Source organism: Ornithodoros turicata, chromosome 1 (genome assembly GCF_037126465.1).
Source record: "Ornithodoros turicata isolate Travis chromosome 1, ASM3712646v1, whole genome shotgun sequence".
Classification (NCBI taxonomy): domain Eukaryota; kingdom Metazoa; phylum Arthropoda; class Arachnida; order Ixodida; family Argasidae; genus Ornithodoros; species Ornithodoros turicata.
This window is the reverse complement of record NC_088201.1, coordinates 227,100,919-227,119,097: the sequence shown is the minus strand read 5'-3', so window position 1 is coordinate 227,119,097 and position 18,179 is coordinate 227,100,919. Positions and strand designations below refer to the sequence as shown.

Sequence of the window (18,179 nt, the reverse complement as noted above, 5' to 3'; positions counted from 1 at the left end):
CCTATTCTCCAGTAACACTCACATTTATGCGTAATACGTCGTTGGAAAGAGCAATTAATTATCTTTCATCTGGTGCAGAGTTTGTAATTCTACCGTGCGTACTTCTTCCATAATAAAAGTTTAAAATGTGCGCAAAATCGTGCTCACGAGCGTTTTCGCGATTTTTTATAGAACAGTTTGTGAGAGGAAATGCCCGTTTTTTAAAATTATGTGGTAGTCCAGCATCTGTATAACGCGCAAAAAAAGTCGCGCTCCTCTAGCGCGTTCGTGGTGCGGACGAGACGACCTCAAAGTACCACCCGAGAAAGATTCAGTGAAGCGCACGACGCCACCCAGGCACGCTCGTCAATTTTTTTCTCGGCAACTGCTGCGATCTCAAGTTTCGGACCAGTGGCACTGTTCATCATAGAGGTGTGGCTTTAGCATAAAAAAAATCAACGAAATCGGAGGACCAAAGGGGACCGGCTTGCTGAACTGAGATGAAATCAAGAAGTCGTATTCCTGAAGATCTTGCTCACTCATGCTCACTCATCTTCCGCTCAACTCTTTGTTTGCTCACTCATGCTCACTCATCATCCGCTCAACTCTTTGTTTGCTCACTCATACTCACTCATCCTCTGCTCAGTTCTCTGTTTGCTCATTCATGCTCACTCACCCTCTGCTCAATTCTCTGTTTGCTCACTCATGCTCACTCACTCGTCCCCGGCTGTCCGTTCGCTCACTCATGCTCCGCTCAGTTTCCAAAATGAGCATGAGTGGGCATGCTCATGAGTGAGTTTTGCCGAGGTATGCCCGCATTATCCCACTGGTGAGTGCTATAGGGACTGTTCGGCAAACTGGTGGCGCCGCGATGCGGCCTCCGGAGGACGTACCGTGCGTGACAGCCGTCGGGCAGCCGTTTCTGTTTACGTGTCAAGTGCGAGCGTCCTTTTTTGCTACGCTGGAACTGTTGCACCGCTAAATGAGCAACCACCTAAAAGAACCAATTCACTAGGGACCAGATATTTCATTTCTCGTGATTTCTGTGCTTCCAATATCATGGAGGCACTAGACTCCCATTGGCCCATAGCGTTCGTCACGCGCGTTCGGCCATTGCATGAGGTGTGCAGAACATGACCAATCTATCCTATTTCTTTTGCGCTAATAGCAATATTTTCATTCATGCACACGAATTATGTAGCTGGTACTGTTAGAACAGAGCGTGAAATGCCACTCGGTGACTCTCATTTACTCCCGTGCATGTACTCCCGAAAGGGACTCATTTTGGGGGGCATTGCATTTACTCCCCAAGAGAAGTAAAATACTCCTTTTTTTTTCTCTGAGAGCGTAATTGAAGGAGGGGGTGGCAGCAAACAAGCGAGGTCGACACAGATTTGTTTGTTTGCTGCTCTGAGTTAGCTCAGGCTGTGTACTCCATAGTTCACGTCCACCAGCTGGTATGCGTTTGTCATCCTCTGGTGGTCCAAGTACAGTGCTTGTTTATTCATATTCCTCTCACGGTGTACTCTGTGGACGTAGTGGACGTAGCCTGAAGAATATTTCGGGAGGGGACCTATGGGGATCTTACATGGGGGAGGAGGATCTCACCCTCATTTCTCTCTCCGAAATGCACTACCAAAAGTAACATTTCGGGCGAGGGCTTCAACTCCCTAACCCCCCTCTGGGTACGCCACTGAGGTATGCCCTTGGCTGGTTTTGTGCCGATAAGCATCCGTCATTGCGGCACAAAAAATGTACACACGAAAGCAGGTATGGGCAATCGACGTATCTCTTTAGTTCTTGGTACGAAAATTAAACATCGTACACAGCTCTCCGGTTATGTGAAGGTCTCCATGCAAGCTTTTCCGGTAACCAATGACAGTCGTAGAAAGAGCTTCCATTACAAAATATGTCGGATGAGCGTTTGATTTTTTTCCTTCTTTTCTCACTTGGACATTCACCAGTATACGTTATTTACTGGAGTTATATTAGAACCCGCGAACGAACATTACGAACGAAACATTACACATGGCATTCAAATGGCAAACTTAAACGGCTTACATGGCAAACTTACATGGTATTCAACTTGTACACTCTGTTGAGCACAAAGATTCCGAATTTATTAACCAATTCCTGGCGTGTCTGACTTGTTTCTTGTGTCTTCTCTCCACCTGCCCGCCTCTTTATAGAGCTGATAGCCGCAGTTGTATTGCGGAGCACATATGGCAGCGCAAAGAAAACATTTCGTTACATTTCGTTATGTACGCAAACTGACAGTTCGCTTGATGATACTCTAATACACATTTGAGCTTTGACACATCTGAATACACAGTCAATGAACTGTGCTGCATATGTATTCGTATGTTCTCGTGCAAGACAATCCGGACACAAAGCCACCAATCACCTACGCAGTACATTTTCAGTTGTGCGGAGCTCCAAGATTAGGTGAAGTATTTTAATGCAAGGCCGAAATGGGCTGCCGCAACAGTCAATAGTGACATTACGCACGTGTGTTTCATATTTTAAGATTTTTTTTTTCGCATATAACGAGACAGAATCAAATGTGTACTGCGCTTACTACGAAATAACTATTTAATCTCTTTATGACCCCAGAGAAACACAAGAGAGGAACGATGACGAGTGTGCAGTCGTTCCTGGTCGGAATATGTGAGTTGTTGCTTTCAACGCTGGAATTAATAAAGTATCCTGAGGATGATGACATTTTCTTTCTACAGGCGTTGCGATACAGACTTCCGTAGCATATGAATACAGCTACATTGACCAGTTGCGTATGGCACGCACGCAGGCAGACGGAGGTGAGATGAACTTCAACTAAAGAACAACAGTGCCTGGCAAATCCACACAATTGGATTTTCGCTTGTATTTGTCAGCATTCTAGCTATAGACTCTCATGAACACGCAATGTGTCGCTCAGACAAAAAAGAAAGGAAAAAAAATCAGCCAACTACATTTTTCCTATAGCGTTTTCAGAATGGAAATAGGCCTTAGCCCTTTGGTTGCGTATGAACCTGTAACTTAGCTCTTTAGCTCTTTATATTGTACAAAAATCGCATAGAGGCCCACGGCGCCCATCAGCATCACTTCTGCGAATTGGGGGGGGGGAGTTAAAGTTCCGGTCTTAAATACACGACTTCTTCCCTTTCATAATATATCATTTATTAACCCCGCTGGATAATTAAGCACTGAAGATTTCAATGTCAATAGTGCACTGCGCGCCTTTACGAATTTCCGAAAGAACTAATAAATGTTGATAGTTTCGAACTCTCGAAGATCAGGTGACGTCACCGTGAACTCTGGAGTTTCTCTCCCAGCAACGGAACAATCACTTTATCAGTCCGCGTTCAGCGCCCTACGTTGAAACCCTTCCAGCAGCCAGTGACGTGACAACACTAGTAAGATGACGCACAGTAACCCTTGCGGAACAAATTACCCGGACGGGTGGCATATTGGAGGCATTGTGTCGTACCTGCCTCGGGGATCAGTTGGTAACGCGTCCGCCGACTCATCTCGGGGTCGCGGGTTGTATCAAAGAGGAGAACGTCAGCAAATTGGTGACAGGGTACAAGTTCCTTTAACACGTCGTGTTCCGCGAGGGACGTTAAATACGGTGTGCCGTGTGCTGAACTTTCGGAGCACGTTAAAGAACCCTCAGTTGGGAAAAATTAATCCACGGACCGACCTCAGTATAAAGGCTCATCATCATGTAGTTGTCTCGGGACGTAAGGCAACAAATTATGACGTCACAGTTCCCAAAATCTGAATTATTTTGTGATACTTGTCGTCACATGGAGTAGTTGGGGAGACTACAATGCGATTACTCGAATTCGGTAGGATTATGAAAACATGTTTCATTTTTCCTTAATGGCGTTGTAAAATGACGCTGTTAGACATTCATAAGCGTGATTCGTCACATCACGCTTATTACATGGTGCTTTTGCATGTCAGTGTTTTGAGTAAACGTAAATTATTTTTCAACATGTCATAGCTTGCGTGTTCATGCACTTTGAGATGAGCGAGGGCCTCAGCTACTCCCTCTGCTCTAAAACTTATTGAATTGTGGGTTCACACGGATGTCATGTTTCCATCTATCACGCATAACTTGGGACCAAGTGTCTCAGATCCCGTTACTAATGTATAACAAAAAGACACATTCCAACCATAGTACGTATTTGTGCGCAGGTAACGCGACAGAAATCTGTCATCTTCCCAAGGCTGAAGGACCCTGTAACGGACACTTCCCAGTGTATTACTTTGACGCGCATCAAGGTCAATGCATTGAGTTCATCTACGGCGGTTGCTATGGAAACCTCAATAACTTCGACACGTACTACGAATGTAGGAAGACTTGCGCAGGTGAGTTATTCAGTCATTATGAGCAGTTCATGCGTAGCTCGTAGGCTTAGTTACTGTTATACATTTCGTCCCAATGTTATACGAGTGGCTCTTGTCCTGGTTTCGTGAGCTCGCGAACACATGGCATAAAAACGTGACATTTGCAATACATGGTGTTCAAAGAGTAGTTTACTGTGATTTGTGCGTTCGCTGTGATGTTTATATATTTTCCTGCCACAAACTCGACACAAATGCGTCGTTTTTGGCTAGAAATTAGTAGTTCCAAAAAACTCACAGGGGCACCGTCATCTCATTAGCTGCTACATCGATTTTTAGGCATAATACCTTCCAAAACCAGTAAGCCATAGAGTAACTGGCGTATATTTTCGCAAATTACTGGTCGGGTCTGCAAATTTCTGGTCACATCTGCATCACAAAAAGTAAAACGTAACGGGAACAGACGCTGCGAAAAATAGCACAACCCATTGCTATCGCCACTAAGATAAGCCACCGCACGGCAACTCAGTCTGGTTGGGTTCGTTTATTCGACTCGGGGGACTCGGGTGTCGAGAGAGTCGAATCCTGGTGGTCGGAAATACCCCGTCGTGGACGTCATCCCCGTGGTAGTGACTCCGGTTCTGAAATTCGCTAGATCTTTTGATGTGATGCTAGAAAACTAGATCTTTTGGATGTGGGTCGCAGGTGTCGATGACTCTCACACGCCACGACTCCGGCTCCCAGGTAGAGCGAGTTGAATAAATAAGCGCAAGCTCTGAACAACACGGTGGCGCGCCAAACAGTACACGTGGAACAAGAACGACGAGAAGGGGACAAGCGCAGTTTCACTATATACCTATACATATACCTCTAACTACCGTCAATTACTCATGCCTGTTACCCTTAATTACATTCGACTACTTCAATTTCCGCTGTCTCGGTGAGGCTTAACCATCTCACACACGGAGACATAGACACATACATGAAGCTTTTTCCATTTGGACACTCCTAAGGCTAACACATAAAAAAAACACAAAAGAAAAGAACAACCGTGCCACCTACAACACCCTTAAGGAATGCACGCTCTTCTTCTGATAGAGCAATAGACACTTGACTGATACACGTCTTATCTTCGGCCTTCGCTTGACCCCTTCTCGTCGGTCTTGTCCCACGTGTACTGTTTGACGTGCTACCATGTTGCTTAGTACGTACGAACTAGTCCAACTTGCTGTTCTCGTTCACAAGCTCTGGCTCCTTCTGGCTGTCGTCAAGGCTACTGGAGCCTTCACCCAGACAGCACTGTGCATTCTCTGCCTGCTCCAACCGTGGATTCACGCGAGACAGTTTCCTGCCGGCAGCAAGTCAGAAGGTTATCTCAGATTAACATGATCACTACGGTGTCTGAGTATTAGGGAGCCAGAGAATTGCCCGCACCCTCCGATTCCGGCTCATTATCGCCTGTCAGTCATGCAGATATCAATCAGATATCAGGCACTTGATGTCAGCTACACCAAAAGAATCAGGCGATTGGCTTATCTTTTCGGAAACGTTGCCGTCAAAATTCTACGTCTCCTTAAACTGCCTACTGACATGAGTCGGTTTACCGACGCCCGTGATTTATTGTGCTCTTTCTGTTTTTGAGCTTGCATCTCGTTTGTGTGTGTGTGTTTTTTTTTTTTTTTCATGCGGTACGTATACCTTCTCCACTTCCCATTCAACTGTTATACGTAAAGTACATGGCCGTCTGGTGTGTGTACCATTTACGTTTCTCATGTTTCAGCTCGGGCCTTGTTCTTCTATCCATTAAGCTTAGCGGCGGAGCAGAGCGCCGCCGCCCAACGCCGTCACATTCAATATGCTCGCCCGTACGTCCATGTTTCCGAGCTGTCCTTCTAGCGTACTCCTGAAGATTTTTATGGCGCCAAGAGAACAGGATTCCTCCGCTCCAGAGACCAGAAAGTAGAGACGAGACGAAAAGCGCCAGTCACGTGGCACCAGGGAGCGTTTCCTGAGCGTCAGAAAAGTGACTCGTGTGAATACACGGTAACAATTACCGAATCAGAGGCACGAATCAGAAGCAGCGATAGAGTACGATAAAGAACGTTCGTGATAAGAGACCCAACTCGAGTGGACGAAGAAGCTTCACAAAGATGAAGATGATTTCGGAAAGATGATTCATTTGTAAGGCATTTGACGTCACCCAACTGGTGGGGGAACAACATCTAGAAAAAGGAAGCATGATGACTTAAAGATGTGACATAATCGTTAAGAGTCCGCCGATTTCGACGTGATTTGGGCGGCAGCAGCAATGGAAGTCACAGGAAATCTGCCTTTCGAGTCGACTGGCTGAACCATCAGACGTCTATGCTCACGTACCTGAGTAGTGACAATAGGGACCAAGCGACCTTTCTCTGTCAAATAGTCAAATGATCAAGTAGTTTGCATGAAGTTTTGACCATCGCCAGCGTCGCCGTTTGGAGCAAGGCTACCGCTTGAAATCTGCCCGTAGTCAGCTTATACATTCGGGACAATTGTGGTATCTGGCTTCTTCCTCTACTGTCATCTTCAGGTTTTCCCGCCCAGTTTAATCCAAATGCCTTTCAAATTAATTTGCGCGTCATCTTATTTAATCCATGTGACATCAGAAATAATACAGGTGCTATTAAATTTCACTTGGGAGCCATCCTCTATGGTGTTTTCTAAGTAGCTTAAATGTAGCGGACATGTTACTTGCAGCATGATTACTTGCCCCGTGTTGTGTTCCTACTAGCTCGCGTGGCTCAGTGGTTAGCGTGCTGGCCGTGTCACGTCGAGACTGGGGGCTCAAATCCCGCTGCCGGCTGGCCTTTTCCTCACTTTCAGACATATGTCGGGACACAGTTTCCTTAGAAGTCGGCCCAGGAGGCACATTCCCCCAGGCCCTCAGTCGTGACGTTGCCCACATCTGTGAGGCCACATTGTGCGTCTTTCACCACCACCCTGTTGTGTTCTTACGCAGAGTGTCAGAGCCTGCGCACTACGTTATTCATTCTGTATTCTGTTATCAGGCTCAGGTTAGCCTAATCCCTTTTAAAGCAGGCATACCAACGGCATGATATCAATGGCGAAAACAAGACATCAAATCGTCTCATCGAAGTCGTTTTACCGAATGAAACGCGGTTAGGCTTCTGAACACAGAACGAAGAACGTTCCCGGTCAACACACTATTGCAAATTCGACGCACAAAAAAAAGAAAAAAAAAAACGTTGGATATACACAAAGCGAATGTTCAATCAACGATGAAAGCGAACGAGTAATCATTATGCCAAATGTTACACGGGCCCATATTTTGTGTTCGTTTCAACTATCGGCGACTTTCGTCCTGAGACATTTGCTTCGACCTACCTCTCAGAGCATCTATATTCTATACTTTTAGAGATCATAACAATATTATTTCACAGAGTGAGCGAGTACTGCGAACATTATCCTTCAATGACACTCTTATGTGTACCTGAAGAGCCAAAAGAAAATGAAAGACGAAACACCGCGCTAAGCTTTCCTATGCAGATAGAGTTTAGTATCTTTTAAGTCCCTTGTAAAGACCGCGAAGCAGCTGGTGTTATGAGCACTACAGATGTGGACGGAAGCAGAGAAGGGAGTAGCAATGGAGTGGGACGCAGGGCGGTTAGACCGTGTCTCTAGCCGGAATCTGGGGCAATCTTTAGAGCGAGCTTGGAGCTACTAGTTGTGAGTGGATGCTGTGTGCACGTTGGTCTTGCATCTTTTTGTATTTGTTTACATTCTTGAATTGACTTGTACCTCCGCCTCACCCGATATTGATGTGAACCATAACCTATATGAAGTAAGCTCCAGAAAGCTCGTGCCTGTAGACGATCGGAGTCCACCTCGTATGATCGCCCCTCCAGAAAGTAATCAACGTAGCAGAGTAGCGATCACACTACGTAGACATAATACACTTGGGCCCTATTTTTCTCTCACGAAACACTTGTGCTGTTAGCTCTGGGAATCCATTGCACGTACTAAGTGACCAGGAACCGTCGGCGCATAAAACAGTAGAAGCACATAGTAGATTATTACGTAAATCAGAGGTTCGAAAGATAAGAACCTGTAGCGCCCTCTGTGGACGCAATCATGATGACGACGACGCAATAAACGCGCCGCCCAGTTGTTACCTGGCAGGTGCACAGCACGGACCTATGTTCCTTATTATCTGCTAGGTATCCACAAACTTGGTGACCCGACTCATGGACACCGCCGGGACACAGAGCGGCCTAAGCGGTCAGGGTGAAGACTCCGACGTATCGTCAGGCCCAGCTGTCCTACAAACCGTCCAGCAAGTCCGCCTCCCGCCTTTTTGGACCAAAAACCCAAAAACTTGGTTCCGTCAAGTTGAGGCACTCTTCCACGCCCGCCGGATCCAAAGTCAAATGACTAAATACTGTGAGGTACTCCCCTTGATTCCTCCTGACCTGGTGGACGACATCGACGACGTACTCTCCACGGTGCAGGCAGATAGAGCTTACGATACCCTGAAATCCGCCATCCTCTCTCGTACTGAGATATCGGAGCGCGCCAGGATCCAGCAGCTCCTAACATCCGAGGAGCTAGGAGACCGTCGCCCGTCGCAGCTTCTCCACCGGATGAAGCAGCTGCTTGGACACTCCGCAGACGACCATGCACCGATATTACGGGAATTATTCCTGAATAGGCTTCCGCACGAGGTCAGGATGATCCTTGCTGGCAATGACGACGTGTCGTTGGATCGACTCGCCGAACTTGCGGATCGAATTACAGATTATGCTTCCGCAAGCCTTGCCCCCGTCCGTTCGCCCGCGGTTCCAGACAGCCCCTCGACGCCGGACTTGCAAGCGGCAGTGGCCCGCCTGACGGACGAGATGTCTAGGATGTCATCGCAGATGGCCGACTTGCGCACAGCGTTGAACCGCCGATCCCGAGATCGAGGGCAATCAAGAAACCGGTCTGCGAGTCGTCGACGCGCCTCGAGCCCAACGCAAGCGTCACAGCATGCTCCAGGAAGCCCTCGGTACTGCTGGTACCACCGTCGTTTTCACCACCGATCAACGCGCTGCGAGTCGCCTTGCGACTGGCAGGAAAACCCTCAGGCCGGTCGATAATGGCGGCAACCGACCACGGCCTACGTCCTGCTCGCCTTCTGTATGTACAGGATCGTATCGCGAAGCAGCGTTTCCTTATTGATACAGGGGCCCAGGTGAGCGTTATACCGGCGACGCCTTCCGATCGGAAAATTCGTCAATGCCTCACACCCCCTCTTCAAGCTGCGAACAAATCTACGATCCGCACATATGGACTGCGTTCACTAACTTTGGACATCGGCTTGCGCAGGACGTTTCGTTGGCTCTTCGTTGTGGCAGAAGTCGACCGGGCCATCATTGGAGCCGACTTTTTACATACTTTTCATCTTGATGTCAGCATTGGGCAACGAAAGTTGAAAGACAACATCACCAAATTAACCACTGAAGCTTGCATCTCGACGATCAACTCAACCGGCATATGTGCATTTATTCCCGGTTCGCGCTACGAAAACGTCTTGGCTTCCTTTCCCGAGCTGCTCAAGCCCTGCAATCTTTCAGCGCCAGCCGCGCATCATGTTACGCACCGCATTGAGACCACAGGCCCTCCCATCACGGCGACCTTTCGACGACTATCTGGCGAACGCCTTTCCATTGCTCGTCGTGAGTTCGAACATATGTTGGACCTGGGCATCATCCGTCCGTCATCTAGCAGCTGGGCTTCGCCGCTGCATATGGTGCCCAAAAAGGAGCCCAACGACTGGCGGCCCTGCGGGGATTACCGCGCTCTTAATGCAAGAACAATCCCCGACAGATACCCGCTGCCACACCTCCACGACTTCGCGGAACGCCTTGCCGGTGCCACTACTTTTTCAAAGATAGATCTAGTAAAGGCGTATCACCAAATCCCAGTCGAGCCTGAAGACATACCCAAGACAGCAATTACAACGCCTTTTGGATTGTTTGAGTATGTGCGAATGCCTTTCGGACTAAGAAACGCCGCTCAAACGTTTCAACGTTTTATCAGCGAAGTTGTCCGAGGCCTCGACTTCGTAATTGCCTATATAGACGATCTTCTCGTTTTCAGTCCCACCGAAGAACAACATGAGAAGCACCTCCAGCAGCTTTTCAGCCGTCTCCAGACATACGGCTTAGTGGTTAATGCCAAGAAGTGCAAGTAAAGAGGAATAAACAGCAGTAAACTGTGTTCATAATTTTGAAATGTGTACCACTAGCAGTTATCTATCATTGCTGAATATGTATGAAGTTGTATTGTCAATTGTATTGTGAATATATATGCCAATATGCATCGTTATGATGACGGTGTGCACACAGGACAAGGCGACATTGCCGTTTGTTACCTAAAGCCGGATAAAGGACCATGCAAAGGATACGTCCCGAGGTCCTACTACGATCCCGAAACGAAAAGCTGCAAGAGATTCATCTACGGTGGTTGCCATGGAAACGGGAACAACTTCGATACGCAGGATGGCTGTATGAAGGCATGCGGGAGTAAGTGACTGTGGTGGTGTGTGTACATGCGTGTACATATGTTGGGGCGCATTCGTCGCCACATCTTAGCTTCGCAAGCTGGCGTTTGCTCCTCAGCACTATGCGCCAGAGTCGCCCAATGCCCATGGTGCAAGTAAAACGAAAGCAAAGATCGCTGATTTCTAGTGGCTCAATTCCCGCAATCGCAAAGAATCGTCGAGTTGCACGACAGAGCGTGCCGTCGCCAGCCTCTGAGCCGCACGAGAGCGTGAAGAGAATGAAGTATTCTGTACTACATTGTCTCTTATTCGCGATCTCTAAAGCTTCGCGAAAATAGTGCATGGTAGAAATAAATCCAGGTTCAGACTGATGTTGAAGTTGAGGCAACTTGTCAGGATATGTCACGATACATGGCCTACTTGAATTGTGTACTGGTTTAATATTAATACAGAATAGAGAAATCTAATACAATTAACTGAAAATGTTTTGGTCACCATGCATTTTTCGTACCTCTTTCTCACATGGTAGCTACGGTATCCCGGTAGCCAAAATCCCGTGATTGCGGTATATTTTTGCATCAGCGATGCCTTCCTTAGGACAACAAGATGTATTTCCAACGCGAGCGTAGTGCACGCAACTCATTTTCCTCGTTCAGCCTCCTCTGCCAACGGCGACGATCATAAGTGGAGGGGCTGGCAGGGAACCGCTCTTTAGTGCTCGCCTCGCGAAGCGAAATACGTGACTCGCCTGGCTGCTTCATGGTGAGGGAAGTCAACGTACATTTGCGAATCTGCGACGTGGCTTCGTGAACGCCCCTGAGAATTTAACGATCCCCACTCTGTGCCGGCCAAGTCAGAGCAAAAGCGAACTTGCAAAGCTATGAAATTGTGACCAACGCGCCCTCTTCGATTCAATTGCAATGTGCATGGAACAACTTTGTATGCAGGGTGATCTAGCAAAACCGCCAGGGAAGTGCGACATCCTCGTAAACTCGTGGTACTTGAATCCGCACTGCTGTCTTCGCTTCCAATCGTCCTAAACTTGAATCACAGTTCCGCTCGTCCTTGCGCTCGCTCTCCGGCAGGTCACATCGGTGACGTAACAGCTCACGCCAAGCACGCCTGCCGAGAAGATTCCGCCACCTTTCGGTGTTTGCAAATGAGCGCCATATTAGGTGTCGCGTGAGTCAGAATAGACCGCGCGCAGTTCAAATTCGTTTCGCTTCGCCGCACATCCGCGAAGCACCACCACCTGGCTAAGCACTACTGCTGCATAAGGGCATAAGAAGCTCATAGCTCACCTTGCATTCAAAATGGCATTGCACGCTCCCCTGATGTGTTACGAACATTCTGTGACATGCTGAATGTGGATAGATCGTAAACAGAGAACTGTATTGCACACATAATGTGATGCTTTTGCAGAAGAGATACCATATATCTGTCGTCAACCAAAGCAGCCAGGACCCTGCTTAGCCTACTTTGTGAGGTACTACTATGACTCCGTCGAAGGTATCTGCAAGGAATTTATCTATCAAGGTTGTGAAGGAAACAGCAACAATTTTAAGACGATTGAGCAGTGCAACGTTACTTGCAGTGGTGAGTAAAAGTTTTGTCTCCTACACAAGTACGTCATCGTTTCACTCCATGATCTCATTTCCCTTTTTATAGAATGAGACTTGTTCGCTTTTCCCGTCCGTGCTTTGAGTGATAGCTTATCTTACCAACAACTCTCCATATCCGTACGTAACGTTGTGAGGGCACGTGACAACGACCACGTCAGAGAAATTGATCCTCAATGATGGGCCCATAAACATACCACATTTAAACGTGTTTCAGACAATGCCCTCTCTATGGCCTTTGTTCTATGGTGCGTCTTACTGAGACATATCAACCTGCTGATTTTACAGTACACTCGGTGAGCAACAATGCTGTATTTTGTCCCCACACGTGATCGGCAGTCGTGAAGCAACTTGCTTATCTTACTTATCTAGTTTGAATTTCTGTCTGTCGATATCAATGACATTAATTTATGCAGGTATATCTGTACAGCATGAGACTCTGCGTCGTTCCAACATACTACGACCTCGCGTTGCTATCCCACCTAGTCACCCGCCTAAACTCCGACCACAGTGTTAGTCCTGGAAGAAAGCACGATGATGGCTCAGAATTGCTTTTCAGTAAAGGTTCATAGCTGGTACAGTGAAGGAGGCAGTAATAAGAACCACACAATCGCCCAGAAGTGAAGAACCTAGGAATGGGCTCGCACGTATGACAGATTGAGATGCAGATACGGTGGTCCCACAGTCATCATTTTCTGTGCTCTTCTTGCGATTTGCAATATGTAAACACCTGGTAGAAAGGCCAGTCTTCATCTCCATATATATGAGAGCGCCCCGCACTTCCACAGTCGCAGACGATGCAACCTCGCAATGTTATGCAAAACGAAAAAAAGAAATAATAAGTGAACCACACGAGGATGTTTCCGATGTAAAACCAATTTATACCCACGTCTTATTACATTCAGATACACCACATGGCAGTTACTTTGTACCTGGTCCTAATAACGTGCTTGTAGGCATAACAAGTGCTGACACATAAAACTACTCAGCGTATGTCGAAGATTCCTCGAATGGTAGCTCCTCGCAGGTTGATTCATGAATGACGTTAGTCTTATGTGACGTCAGTGCTGCCTAGTATGTTAAAATCGTCCTTTTGGGTCCTGCCATATCCGAAGCGCCCCCAACATTGTTCTGTTTTGTACTTATCATACATGACGGAAAGACTGGCAGTCAATGTCTGGTAACAGTTCCCAACTTCTATGCATCTGGACTTGAAATCTTACTCTGTATTTTCCCTTTTTTTTACCGCCTCGCGACACAACTGCGATTATGGATGACGCGACAGTCTGCAAATTTTCTTTGCCCACTCTAGGATTCTTCGACGTATGCAGAAATCTCAGCGTACGTCACAGTGTTTAACTTTCCTCACAAAGGGTGTCTTATCAACGGAAGTTGCTCTGTTCGAACACGCAACATGTGGATCAGTAAACGGACACACTAGGCCCGGTTCATGGACCTCTGGATCACGAACCCCCCTCCCTCAAAGGCAGTGTTAACAAATGCTAGCGCATACAGTGCTACCAAACGCTAATGCAACCCCTTCCCCCAAAGTCATCGTTAAAGGAGTTGTGACAGGTCATCCCAGGTTATCAGAGATAAACGTCAATATAGTTCTTTGCACCAATGTGAACCGTACATCAGGCGTACATCCCCTGAAAGAGAGCAGGTAACTACAAGTTCACTAATTACCTGAAATTCATTAATTAACTCTTTAGTTAGCGAATATCGGGCAAAAGTGCGATTACAAAACGGGAGACCATATTCGTTGAAATCCACTGCGTCTTTTAAAAATCCAGAAAAGAGGGCCTACTCTGAAATATCCGTCACTGGATGGACCTTTTTCAGCATGGCCTATGCGCATCCCTATGACCTTGAGGCGCCGGAGAGGATTATCTCCGTCTTCACTAGATGGCGCACTATGGGAAAGACACAAGTTGGGACCGGTGGAGAGACCGCACGAATGGCGCGACCTTGTCGGCCCCACTCCGCCGGTTTTGGTCCTTTGTGCTATCCACGTGGATTTCTTTTGACTCGCGCCGAGCGCGGTTCGTTGGAGAGCCGCTAGAATACGACGCGTATGTGAAAAAGGTCAATTTGGGCACGGCAATGAACCGAAACCGAAAAGCGGATACTCATCTGTGTCTGAAAGCAGTTTATATGGTCAGCTAAGCGGCACCTACTCCAATCATGTCCATCGCTCAATCACGTGGCCCTCTGACGTGGAATGAAAGATGTACTCAACGCGTTCCCGGTCGCTGCGGTTTCGCTTTCGGCCCATTTTATTTATTCAGAGAGCTCTGCAGCGCCGTGAGGCATTACAGCAGAGGAGTGAGGTAGTACAATACTAGTGACGCTACTTGCATCATCCTCAGCAGGTCGAACACACAATATTACAAAAACAAAACAAAAAGAAACAAAAAAGAATAACAAAAAATTAACACTAAGAATCAGTGAATAAGAGACCTAATCTTAACCATAAATAATGATTTATTTACAGTATTAACAGCTTCTTGGGGCAGAGAATTCCACTCTGGGATGCTAGAACAAAAGAAGGATTGCCTTAAAACCCTAGTTGAAAAACGAGTCCAACAGATCCATCCTGGACGATGCATACACAGGTGGCAGAAGGAATCCATCCTTATTTAGACCAGTGTCTCCGCTATGAATATCGTACAGCAATTTCAACCGATTATATCGCCTTCTATTTTTTAAGGTGACCCACCCTAAGTCAGCAATAAGTTCATGAGAGCGGATAAGAAAATAATAATTACCCGACACGAACCTCGCTGCCATATTCTGCACTCCCTGAATCCTTTTCTGTAAATATTCCTGCTGGGGATCCCACACCACCGAAGCATATTCCAATATCGGGAGAACGTATGATTTGAAAACAGTTTCCTTTAAATTACGCGGCGCTCGCTTAAAGTTGCGTCTAAGGAAAAACAAAGTACGACTTGCCCTGGACACAACCTGATTAATGTGACCCTCCCAGTGTAAGTTAGACTGGAATAAAACACCAAAGTATTTGTATTCATCTGTTAGCGCGAGACGAACATATCCTATTACATAAGGATGTGTACTTATGCGACTAGTGCGGTTAAAATAGAGAACTTTACATATACTAGTATTTAGGGTCATGCCCCATGTAGCACACCAGGCAGCAATAGCGTCAGGGTCCCTCTGAAGTATGAGAACATCGTTCGGTCCTGACACCTTACGATACACAACGCAGTCATCTGCGAATAATCGGATGTTCGACTGAATATTCGTTGTAATGTCGTTAACGTATATTAAAAAGAGCAAGGGCCCTAAAACGGAACCTTGAGGAACACCCGAGGCCACGAAGGATGGACAAGAATTAGCACAATTAACGGCAACACGATGTGTCCTATTCGTCATGTAATCTGATAACCACCTGAAGACAATTGGATCTGATCTGAGCATTTGCAGCTTGTAACATAGCAAACTATGGGGCACGGAACCAAACGCCTTCCGAAAATCAAGAAAAGCACAATCAGTTTGGATACCCTCATCCCATGCCCAGGCTATATCATTGTGAAAGGAAATCAGCTGAGTTATTTGCATATCAAAATTCGGGTATGGATATTTTAACGCGAGGATTTCAGAAGTTCTTAAACGTGAAATGGCTCGCAACTAGGATAATCTTTCAATCTGCTATATCGCTTTTGCAGGAAACCACTAATTAAAAAAATAGTTAATGAAATCGAGTTAACTAGTCATCGTGTAGATGCACACTTGTTTTTCGAGAATATGTGCGCGTGGCCGAAGACCTAAACGGCAAAAACGACATCTAATCTGCTCTCATAACCTTTTTATAAAGAAATCTGTAATGGGTAAAAAAAAAATCCCTGAAAACTGAAACACAGTGTGAAACCGTGAAGAAATGCACTTTTTGACTGTGTACCGAGGCAAGATGACACGTGGTCATGAACAATGAAGCTGTCGACGTCGTAGATTGATTTGGTAGAGAACGAAGATTTGATGACGTCTGTAAGGGCCAGGGAGGAGCTCGTGGGTACGCCATGTGCATGACTAATTATCATGAGTCCGTCCAATAACAGAACTGTGCGTTGTTTTCACGGCGAAAAATTACTAACAAAGTGCAATACAATGTACTCCAGCCGTATCTGCCGCGCACTGCGCTGCACGCAGCAGCATGCCTATTCCCGTGGTTTATTAAGAAAGTCAAAGATTTAGAATATTTCGGACGATTTTATGTCAAAGAGAGCGTCACTCGCATAATTATTTTTGCATGCGCACTGCGTTGTATTAATGCTATAGAAACACATTTGTTATCTAAAATCATCACATCATCAAGGGAAGTACGAGCGCATCCTTACCGGCGATTGTTCAAGGCATGCGAGATCTCTCTATTTGAGGTATACCGCAACTCCTAGTCATGATAACCATTCATTAGGCTAAAAAAATGTCACTGTCTCAGAACTTATACAAAAAAAAACAAAAAGAAAAAACGAGGCGCCTTATATCTTTTGACCTGTTGTCTCGGTGAGAATGCGTTCCCTCACGGTATATTGGTCAAGATCCCACACAGCATTTTACTTGGGAAAGTAAAGTTTCCCGAAGATTAGGGTAAAATGAGTTGCTTTTGCGAAGTAGGCGTAATCAGATCTTTCTCCGTATCAGGGTAAGTCAGTCCCTTCGAGACAGGCATTTTCAAAGCAAAAAGGGCTCAGACAACTTCTGCTCGCCCGTGCACATTGCACATACGACGTGCAACCTACACTTCAAATCTAACAAAAACATGTTACTGATATATAAGTGAAAGATGCGTTATTATTAGTGCGCATTTGTGCGAAGCGTCCCTTGCGGCTGCTCCTTATCTTCCGTCAATCCCTGGTGCGAACCAGGCGGATGAAACTGAATTGGCAGCCGGATAGCTGAGGTGAGCTGAGGTTCATGAAGAAATATACCGGGCGTTTCAGGAAGGTCCCCCTGCCGTAAATAGGTGGTGCCAATCTCATTTTTCATTCTATTTCATTTATTCATTCTGTTTTCATTCTATGCTATTTTCTCATTAATTTGTTTTACAATGAATAGCAGTCAACAAAGAACAGCTCGCCATGCTGTTTTTTAGACTAGCAGACGATTTTTCTTCAACCACTAGTACTTAAAATGACTTTGGGCAGAAATATTCCCTGGAATTTTTTTTTCATATACTGCTTTACAGTTTCCCGCCATGATGGACATCACCTTCACGTCCCTTTAAATTGATATTCTAATCGTCCATTTTAACAGCTTCGAGTACACATTTGAAATGGTCAGCAAACCATGTTATCGACAGCGGTATTATGAGAGCGCAAATTGTGTAGTTTTTTATTGCAGTGTGAAAAAATATGAAGTAGAAAGAGCTGTTTTTTAGGTCTCAGCAAGCTAAATACTTTATTCTCTTTCTTGCAGGCTGACGAGGCGAAAGAAAAAGCTCTTGTAATAAAGGTCGAAATGACTTTTTTTTCCTTCTCTTCACGCGCACCACGTCATGGGAGCACGCAACACGAGATTAGATGACTACTAACAGTGTTTCTAATTCCGAAACTTAGTAACATACTGTGGCTATTGTGGTGCCAGTACACAACGTAAGGTACTTTCTATGTGGACACATGCGCTGTCCCACATATCGAGCGTCATGGAACCGCTGGTCGTACCAGTGC

At 46.2% G+C, this 18,179-nt stretch overlaps 1 protein-coding gene across 1 annotated transcript; it reads left to right on the top strand.

Moving 5' to 3' along the window:
* Window positions 1-2,596: 2,596 nt before the first annotated feature.
* Window positions 2,597-17,933, top strand: LOC135395637 (BPTI/Kunitz domain-containing protein-like). The gene is made up of 6 exons (XM_064626735.1): window positions 2,597-2,646; window positions 2,715-2,795; window positions 4,180-4,353; window positions 10,716-10,892; window positions 12,293-12,466; window positions 17,929-17,933. Exons 1-6 carry the CDS (start codon window positions 2,613-2,615, stop codon window positions 17,931-17,933), a joined length of 645 nt encoding a protein of 214 aa, XP_064482805.1. The 5' UTR covers window positions 2,597-2,612.
* The last annotated feature ends 246 nt before the right edge of the window (window positions 17,934-18,179 follow it).

Coding starts and splice junctions, on each gene's coding strand:
- LOC135395637 (XM_064626735.1), top strand. CDS start 2,613: ATGACGAGTGTGCAGTCGTTCCTGGTCGGAATAT. Junction 2,796..4,179: donor ACGCACGCAGGCAGACGGAG/GTGAGATGAACT, acceptor ATTTGTGCGCAG/GTAACGCGACAGAAATCTGT. Junction 4,354..10,715: donor ATGTAGGAAGACTTGCGCAG/GTGAGTTATTCA, acceptor GTGTGCACACAG/GACAAGGCGACATTGCCGTT.